Source organism: Triticum dicoccoides, chromosome 1A (assembly GCF_002162155.2).
Source record: "Triticum dicoccoides isolate Atlit2015 ecotype Zavitan chromosome 1A, WEW_v2.0, whole genome shotgun sequence".
Classification (NCBI taxonomy): Eukaryota; Viridiplantae; Streptophyta; class Magnoliopsida; order Poales; family Poaceae; genus Triticum; species Triticum dicoccoides.
In genome coordinates this window covers 350,812,519-350,822,566 of record NC_041380.1, presented here as the reverse complement: position 1 = coordinate 350,822,566, position 10,048 = coordinate 350,812,519, and the positions used below count along the sequence as shown (strand labels likewise).

General features: G+C 50.3%; 1 protein-coding gene across 1 annotated transcript; it reads right to left on the bottom strand.

The window, feature by feature from the left end:
* Positions 1-1,743: 1,743 nt before the first annotated feature.
* On the bottom strand, positions 1,744-4,374 carry LOC119272431 (subtilisin-like protease 4). Its single transcript, XM_037553924.1, has one exon. It carries the CDS (start codon positions 4,202-4,204, stop codon positions 1,937-1,939), a length of 2,268 nt encoding a protein of 755 aa, XP_037409821.1. The 5' UTR covers positions 4,205-4,374; the 3' UTR covers positions 1,744-1,936.
* Positions 4,375-10,048: the final 5,674 nt, after the last annotated feature.

Here is a 10,048-nt window from a genome sequence, read left to right as displayed (position 1 = left end):
TCATTGGCAACACGAGGATGTACAGGGCGAAGGTTTTGCTCTTGCTGATCATTGTCATTGTTAGTGGGATTGTCTTCAGGCTGAGCATTGTCTTCAGGTTGATCAGGTGCGGAGATGATAAGTTCCTCTTCAGGTTGAGCTTCAGAAGGTATGATTTCTCCGGTTCCCATAAGCTTGATTGATTCGCTGGATGGAACTTCATCTAGCACATTTGGGAGGTGCTCTCTTTGTGAACCGTTAGTCTCATCAAACCGCACATCCACTGTTTCAACCACTTTATAATGAAAGAGATTGAAGACTCTGTAGGAGTGCGAATCCTTTCCATATCCAAGCATAAAACCCTCATGTGCTTTTGGTGCAAATTTTGAAGTGTGATGTGGATCCTTGATCCAGCACCTTGCGCCAAATACTCTGAAGTAACTGACATTTGGCTTCTTGCCAGTAAGGAGCTCATAAGATATCTTGTTCAGAAGCTTGTGAAGATAAACACGATTGATTGTGTGGCATGCAGTATCAATGGCTTCAGGCCAAAATTTTCTTGGAGTCTTGTATTCATCAAGCATCGTTCGGGCCATCTCAATGAGTGTTCTGTTCTTGCGTTCGACGACGCCATTCTGCTGTGGCGTGTACGGGGCTGAGAATTCATGTGTGATGCCCAAGGTATCAAGATATGTATCAAGGCCGATGTTCTTGATTGATTGATTTTGCATTTAAAAGGAATGTATTTAATTGTTGGTGCAAAAAAGGAAATATATTGATTTTTTTAGGGAAAGGAAATACATTGATTGATTTTATGTTTAAAAGATACGTATTTAAATGTTGGCCTAAAAAGGAAATATATTGATTGGTGTTTTGTTTAAAAGGGATGTATTTAAATGTTTTTTAGAAAAGGAAATACATTGATTGATTTGTTGTGTAAAAGGAATGTATTTAAATGCTGTTGCAGAAAAGGAAATACATTGATTGTTTTTATGCTTAAAAGGAATTTACTGAAATGTTGTTGCAAAAAAGGAAATGTATTGGTTGATTTTTTTGTTTAAAATAAATTTATGTAAAGGTCCATAGGTTGTACCTCCACCACATCATCTTCAACATTCAAAAACTTACTGAGAAAGTAATTTGATCAGCATTAGACTGGAGAGGTGCAATTTGTTTTCTGCTTTCCTGTTTGCTGGTTCCAGTAGTAGTTATAACAGATAATGTGGTTTCTAATAATGAAAATCGAAGAGAAAACTCACTTTATCAAAGAAAAAAAAAGACTGAAGAGTGCAGTAAGCTGAAGAGATGCAAATCAAAAGAGTTTCCTGGAGCCGGCGAGAACCAGTGGGAGACAAGCTGCAGAAGCCATGTGCAAGACAATCAAAACACTGGAGTGGAACTATATGTACTACTTTATTGCTCACCAGCACCGCTAAACCTTGCTTTTATCCAAGCTCCCGATAATTAACATGCTGGAAACGTTAGTATATGTTGCCACGAGCATCGAACCATCACTTTGCTTTGCTGGACATGCTAATGACTGTGTTTCCACGAGCACTCACTTTGCCTTGCCGCAGTACAGAGTTTTCATCAAGGAGGTGTAAAAAAAGAAGAGTTGGCATCGAGGGAAAGGCGTGTTGCCACCGAACACGTTGGAAACAATTCGTCCTCGACGTTTCCGATGTTTGCATGATCCACCATCGTGCATGCAGTGAGTGTAGCCAACTAGTCATGCAGTTCATTCCAAATCTCGACCCTCAGATAAAAAAGGCAACGCATGCGTGGATTCCCTCTATTTTCAGACGACCGGATGTTCTGGAGACACTTTTTTTATTGATTCACGCTATTTACAGAACAAAATCGCTCCAGTTTGCATGCAGCCTGCGCAAACAAAACCATGGAAGCGCAGCAGCCTACCGATGCTAGCTAGCTATACATGCTGCCGGCCGCAGAATCACTACGCGGCCTTGGGCGGAACCACGATGGGGCTCCGCACGATGTGGTCGTCGGAGACCCACTTCAGGTTGCCCTCGGCGCCGGCGACGCTCGGCTGCCCCGCCCACCGCACCGTCACCGTGAAGCTCTGCTTCTCCTTGGCCTCCGTGAAGCGCAGCATCGGCGGCTGCACCGTCACCGACACGTCTTTGGGCATGTCCACCACGGCGGTGTACACCGAGTTGGGCTTCCCGACGTTGGTCACCGTGCGGTTGACCGTGATCGGCTGGGCCAGCAGGTTGACGACGAGGGACGGGTAGTTCAGCTCTGCCTCGGTCGTGGCCTTGAGGTCGGCGCAGGTGACCGCGCGGTGGGCGATCTCGGTGACGCCCTCGTCGCCGATGCCGAGGCCGCAGAGGTAGGGGAGGTAGTCGTCGGCGTGGAGGTCGTAGACTAGGCCGGGGTCGAAGGCGAGCGCGGGGTTGACGTAGCCCGCGCCCATGGCGTAGAAGGTGGCGTGGCGGTACTGCTCGTCCTTGAGCGGCACGCCGGTGCGGTCCACTGCGTCCGACGTCGTCATGATGGCGGATTTGATCGCCGCCGGTGACCAGTCCGGGTGCAGGCTCTTGATGAGTGCCGCGATGCCGCTCAGGTGCGGCGTCGACATGGACGTGCCAGACTCCACGAAGAAAGAGAGGCCGACGCCCCCGTCGGAGAACTCCGTGTGCGACTCGCTCGGCGCCCACGCCGCGAGTATGTTCATGCCAGGCCCCGTGATGTCCGGCTTCAGGATGCCCGGGCTGGCCTTGCTCGGACCTCGGGACGAGAAGAAAGTAACGGCCGGCGCCGGCAGCGCGCCCATGACTGTGCCCTTGAACGCGATGCTCGCCGTCGGGTTGGCCGTGGAGTTAATGTAGGCCGCGATCTTGGTCCCGGCGTCGTAGCTCAGGTGCGACGCAGGGAGGACGTGCGGGTCGGCGAAGGTGGTGTACCCTTCGGCTGCTCTGTTCATGACGATCATGCCCAGGCCGCCGTAGGCGGACACGGTCTGGCCAGCCTCGATGCGGCCGTTCAGGCCTCTGCTCTCGCAGAGCACCACCTTGTCGGTCACCTCGGCTCCGCGCAGCACGCTGCAATCGCGGCTTGTGTCGGAGCCGTCGGCGCCGGGGTACACGAGCGGAAGCGGCTTCGCGGCGGAGTTGTTGCCTGGCTGGAACAGCGACTCGCCGTCGAACTCCTCGCCGTTGCCGAGCCTCACGGTGGTGCGTATCGCGCGGTCCATGGTGCCGGCCGCGACGGTGAGCATCCAAGGCGCCCCGTTGCCGACGGAGCCCGGGTCCGGGCCCGCGTTGCCCGCCGCGCAGCTGACGAAGATGCCGCGCTCCATGGCCTGGAACGCGGCGATGGCGATGGGGTCGTAGTTGAACTGCGTCCCGGACTGCGCGCCGATGGAGAAGGACAGCACGTCGACGCCGTCCTTGACGGCGGCGTCCAGCCCGGCGATGATGTCCATGATGGAGCAGCGGCTGCGGGTGCAGACCTTGTATATGGCCAGGTGCGCGTGCGGCGCCATCCCCGAGGCCGTGCCGTCCGCGTTGCCCCGGACGTTGGCGTTCTCGACGAAGTTGCCCGCGGCCGTGCTGGCCGTGTGCGTGCCGTGGCCCGCGTCGTCCACCGGCGGCGCCGAGGAGTTGACGGCGGCGCTGCCGAACGCGCGCGCCCCGACGATCTTGTTGTTGCATCCGCCGCCGGCGACGGCCTTGAACTCGCACGTGCCCTTCCAGGTCTTGGGCGGCGGCTCGAGGCCGTCGTCGCCGAAGGACGGGTGGCTGGGCAGTATCCCGGTGTCCAGGATGCCAATCACCACCCCGCGCCCGAACCCGGAGCGGCTCCAGAAGCCCTCGTTCCCGAGGTGGAGGCCGAGGAAGCCGGGCGAGCGGGTGGTGGCGAGCGGCAGGAACACCTCCGGGTACAGCCTGAGGCAGCCCTCCGTGGCCCGCAGCGCGTCGGCCTCCTCGTCCGTGAGCCGCGCGGCGAAGCCGGTGAACACGTGGGTGTAGGAGTAAATGATGCGCGGGCCGTGGTCCTCGGCGCCGCCGTCAGCCTCGGGCTCCGATTCGGGCGCGGCCGTCCGCGGGAGGAAGGAGCGGTGCCAGTCCTCGAGGGAGTCGACGGGGCCGGCCCTCGGGGCGAGGTGCACGATGTAGTTCTTCCTCGCCCGCAGGTAGGACGCGCCGAGCAGCGGCTGGAGGGAGAGGAGGAGGAAGGCGATGACCCACCGGGACTCCATGGGCGGCGGCGGGGTGGAGCGGGGCCGGTGGGTGCGGCGACGATGGGCTCCGGCTCGCTCGGGCCGAGCCCGTCTTTATACAGCAAGGTGGCAGCCGAGGCCTGCGTCGCGTGAGGGGGGAGTGGAGTGATGGGGGGAGCAGTGGCAATGGGTGTGAGCTGGAGGGCAGTGCTGCGTCACTGGTGTAAAATGATGGCGTTTCATTGCATCGGTGTGGGGGCGCAGTACTGCTGCTCCTACTGTGTCGCGCCCCGGTGGATCTAGTACCGTAGTACGTGCCGCTGACTGGTGTCCGTGGGGGGCCCCAAACCCTGTCTCGCGCCCCTGCATGGGGATAGCTGGCCCGGTCGTAATCGGATTCCGGTGCCACCACCTTTGGTTGGGAAGCTGGTGAACCGGGGGGAGATATTTCCTCGGGGGCCGCGCCGTGCCGTGCCGGTGGACGACGGTGAGGCGATTCGTGTAACGCAGCGGCGGCGTTGCGGGTCAATGGCCGGTTGACACGACACGTCCAGGGCCCGCCTTTCGACCACGGTGGCGTGAACCGCGCGTACGAACAGGGCGGGTGGTCGACGTGGACTCGCGCCCGCCGGTGAGTCGGTCGGTAGGGGGACTAGAAACGCATGACGGTGGTGGTCGATGATCCCCCCTGCGAGGAAAACGGAGGACCGGGGTCACGCGCGCATATCTGGGAAAGGGCGGCACGACCCGCATTTATGCCTCATGAAAACATGGAATAAAAATCCATAAAAACGGAAATATGGAGTAATAACCATCCATCAAAACGCATCTCGCATCGCATCTGGCTGGCAGCAACGCCCGCCCGTGTTTTGAATTTTGAACCGGAGGAAACGGAAGGGACAATGTACAATCAATCCTCTGTCGCGCAAAAGTAACAAAATTCGTGTTTCCAACGCGGCGTGGGGTGGCCACAGACCACAGAGCTCGTTTGGCCGCGCCTTGGGGTCGCCACAGTCTCAAACATGCTGCCCCAATGCACGGGCGCACCGTCTTCTGGGATGCGGACATTGGTGCTCACGAGCGCAGAAAATGGAAATGCGTACGTATGTGCAGGCCTCGAGCAGATTAACCTTTCGCTTTTAGCCCGACCCACGAGGATTGAACTATACGCCTACTAGCTCGAGGGTCGGCAGTAAAAGTTTATGTAAACTTAGCCCGTGGCGCAAGTATCCAAGGCGCCAGCGTGCGTGCACTGCACCCGTCCTGCCGTCGTGTCCGCTTGGTCGGACCGCTCAAACGTAGATATTCACGCCATTTTATAGTAGTACCGGGCCACTTCCCTCGAAATACTTCCTCCGCTCCTTTTTACTCTGCATATTGGTTTTACCGAAAATCAAAGTTTGCTAAATTTGATTAAATTTATATTAAAAATTATTAACATCTATAATATCTAATAAATATAATATGAAAATATATTCCAGGATGAATTTAATGATATTGGTGTTATGTGAATGTCTAATTTTTATATAAACTTGGTCAAAGTTAGATGAGATTGACTTCGAACAAACCTAATATGCAGAATAAAAAGGACTAGAGGAGTAATAGTATATGATGGAAAAAACACAAGCACAGTATGCTATCACAACTCACCCGCAAAAAAAGAGAGGACGCTAGCCAATGGCGAGCAGGGGCCTGCCCCCCCCCCCCCCTAACGATCGATGGAACGTTAGGTATGTGTATGTACTCATGAATTAGCGATGCGATTGCATTACAGAACTCTTAACGTGAACTCTGCAAAAACTAAAAAGGCCCATGAGAAAGCCCATCATTACCCCTTGCGCCAGATTGGGCGATTGGTGTCCGCTAAGGCTGGTTGTAATGAGGAGTATCATATACTAGTATCATGTATATGATACTAGTCTATGATACTACATCCCTAATGCATAGTACTCCCTCTCTCTCAGTTTACAGGGCATGCGCGTACCCCTAGGTCGTCAATTTGACTAACCTAATACAAGTCATATATTACAAAAAATATACAATATAAACTTTAGATGTTCTATTTTCAAAAGATATATTTTTTGTGTTATGTAGTTTATATTAGGATGATAAAATTGGCAACCTAGGTATACGCAACGGAGGGAGTATCATAAGTTGGTATCATAGAGGACTACATTCATAGCCATGCATGACACAGAGTAACACATCATTTAATATGATACGGAATCATGTATAATACTCAAGCCTCTCTTTCTTCATTTAATTTTATGCCACCTCATTAAACTTGCTTAGTTGGCATGCATGATACTATCTATGATACTCCCATTATGGGTAGCCTAAGTATCGTGGGCGTTGGGAATATATATCTCCCGTCATTAGCGCTTGCGTGGGTTAGCTGCCGCCGCCGTGCGCCCTTGCCGCCTCTGAATTTAAAACACAAGCTAAAAGCCACTAAGCCAACCATTTGATTATACAATGATTGTAATTATTTGTATAACTTAAATTTCATATGATAAATATTTCGTAGCAAGGCATTTAATTTCATATCATATTCTAGAGTTGTTTGATTATCAACTTTATCTACTTGGCACATATGTGAAATTATTGACGAATATTAGCTATAGCTAAGACATGCTCCAGCTGCTAGAAAAAAGTGTGTGTTTCTACTGTCTTGGCCAGGCTTAGATATGAAACAATACAGAAGTTTGTGTGGCGCAAATTTTTTTTTTTGGCTTCATGCACATCTCGGCCTCTCCTATGTCTAAATCCTGACTCCGCCCCTGATGCTAGCACAATTGTACGGGGAAATTGTGATGATAAAACGAGGCCAACTGCAAAAAAGCTTATATTCCATCACCCTCTTCCCCTGCTCTAAATATAATTATTATTTTCTTTATTCTCCACCGCATCTGTGATGTGGATGAGTGGATGCCGACGGCTCGGTTAAGCCCTGCCCGAGTCCCCCATGACACGGCCGGCGCCATGCAGATTGAATAGGAAATTAATATGCATGGTCACGTCGGATCTAGTACTATAGATTATCATCAATCACACAATCATGCAAACACACTGGATGGATGTGTGTTGGTTTACCTACTAATGGCCTACCTACACCACTGACCACTTAGACTAGGTCTGCCCGTTGATTCTGCTGCCAGATATCTTTTTCAAGAACAAGCAACAAATAGTTGCATGTCATTTTCATTATAAAACTTAAAAACGATGCGGGGAATGGTTGCCAGGACCAGCATCCTTAGGACAGAGGAGCTACCTCCTCCTCAGAAGATTTGCCTTAGAGCAACTCTAGCAAATATTGTAAAACGCCTCGTATTGTAATACTTAAAAAAAGTGGTAACTAAGATGAAATGGTTGCCTTCCTTGCTCCCGCGCCTTCGCCATTCACCACTCGTCCAACCAGTGGCGATTCTACCAGGGGGGCTTCAGTAGGTTGATGCCTACCCTCGAAAAATTCTATTTCAACTAAATATACTACTTGCCAATTATATCGAGGTGTTTTACATCCAATAATTGCAATGCATTGCTAATTAGACCTAGGAACTTGCTTTGAGCCTACCCTTCATTTCCGTGCTAGATTCGCCACTGCGTCCAACCATCAAACGCCGCCCGCACATTGCTGTGGAACCGCGCGAGGCAGCCGATGTCCATCTCAAGGTCGCCGCCACCTTGTGCTCGTCGCCATGCGCCGTCGGCTGACCAAGAGCCACTCCTCACACTCATGGGTGTCTCCTAGTCTTCAAAACACGGGGGCTTTGAAGACAAATAGTATAAATGAACCTATTAGTATGCAGCGGAAGATAGCTTACACTAGACATGCCATAGTCAAGTAAGCAATGAAGTGAAAGTTTGAAGACTATCAGCAGCTAGGTAGTATGGATCAGTATAAAAAGATAGTATGAAGCCAAACAGTAAATAGTCTTCACCCAGTGAAGTCAATCAAATCATACAGAAAAGCAATGACTTTACGAAGACAAACTATAAAGTAAAATGAAGTGAAGGATAGAACCAGTTGCTTGGTAAAGCCAAGGATTTGGTAGACCAGTTACAGTTGCTGTGGCAACTGTACGTCTGGTTAGGAAGGCTGAGATTTAACTCGAAAGACCACATCTTCACCTTATTCCCCTTGAGCTAAGGACACACAGTCCTCGCCCAATCACTCTGGTAAGTCTTCAAGGTAGACTTCCAAATCTTCACAGACTTCGTTCACCGGCAATCCACAATGACTCTTGGATGCTCAGAACGCGACGCCTAACCGGCTGGAAGCTTCACATTCCTCAAGTGTAACAAGTCTTTAGATCACGCGGACAGAAAGACATCAGTGATGCCTGACACTCTTTGGCTCTGGGTGTTTTGGGCTTTGTCCTCTCAAGGATCTCTCTCTCAAATGCTTGGGAGGTGGGTTGCTCTTAAACGATAAAAGTCGTGCACTAACTTTGAGCAGCCACCAATTTATGGTGTAGGGGTGGGCTATTTATAGCCAGGAGGCAACCTGACCTGATTTGTCTGAAATGACCATGGGTCACTAAGAAACTGACACGTGTCCAACGGTCAGATTTCAAACACACGCGGCAGCTTGACTTGGGCTACAAGTAAAGCTGACTCATCCAGCTATGGATAATATTTGCTCTCATTGTCTTCGCTCGAAGACATAGGATTTGGTTGAGCATCACTTCAGTCACTCTGACTTTGTTCACTTGGACCCCGCTTAACAGTACGGTGGTTCCTATGACTCAACAAAGAAGAAAAGGAAACTACGAAAAAATATGTCTTCACACTCCATAGTCTTCATGTGAATGTCTTCTCATGTCATAATCTTCACTGTGAATATCTTTACAGACCACCATTGTCTTCAATGTCCTCACACATTTTTAGGGGTCATCTCTAGTTGGTAAGACGAATTAATATGAGACTACTACCTGTGTTATCCTGCAATTCTCACAAACACATTATCCCTCAACCAAGTTTGTCGTCAATACTCCAAAACCAACTAAGGGTGGCACTAGATGCACTTACAATCTCCCCCTTTTTGATGATTGATGACAAACCGGTTGAAGTTTTCAATGGGGATAAAAGTATGTGAAAGTTCAAGGATTAAGGCATTGTCTTCATAAGTAGCAAAGGCTCCCCCCTGAAGATGTGCATATAAGTAGTTTGCTTTTGAATGCAAATGCACATGGCAGGTTTTACTTTGTGAAGATCCTCTTCAACTTATGAAGACAATTCATCATGCATATAAAGAGATAACAAAGATAATGACATGCATAATGAAAAATGGACGTCTGTGGAATGACTTCATGCGGAATTTATCATCGCATCACAAGGTAGCAGAATAAGTAGCAGACGGCCATCGAGTCTAAGTGTTACAACTCAAAGAACCAAATGTTTCAAACAACGGGAGTTGCAAAGACTTAGCAAAAATTAATGCAACCACCCATAAGGACCCGCTTGAAGACTATCAACTCATAAGCTTCTCCCCCTTTTGTCAGTAAGGACCAAAAAGGTTTGAAGACATAGAGTATCTACTCGTTCCCATCAGGAGTAGATGAAGGATCAGGGTCAACGTTGGAGTTTGATGGTGCAGACGGGCCAGGTGCAGTGTCGAGATGCAGTGTAGCCATGGTCGGTGAAGTGGGATCGTCTTCTTCATCGACGACTCTCACAACAACAGTTGCAGCCGAAGATGAACGCTCAGAATCTTCAATTGAGGGAGTGCGGCGCCAACTTGCATTTTGTGGAGGCCTGGAATCAAACTTGAAGTCCTCACTGAAGCCATCTTCGCGAAGATCGTCTTCAGGACAGAGTAGTGTAAGACTCTTCCAGGACCACCAACAGGCTTCATGGGCAACAAACGAGTTCTTGGTGGAC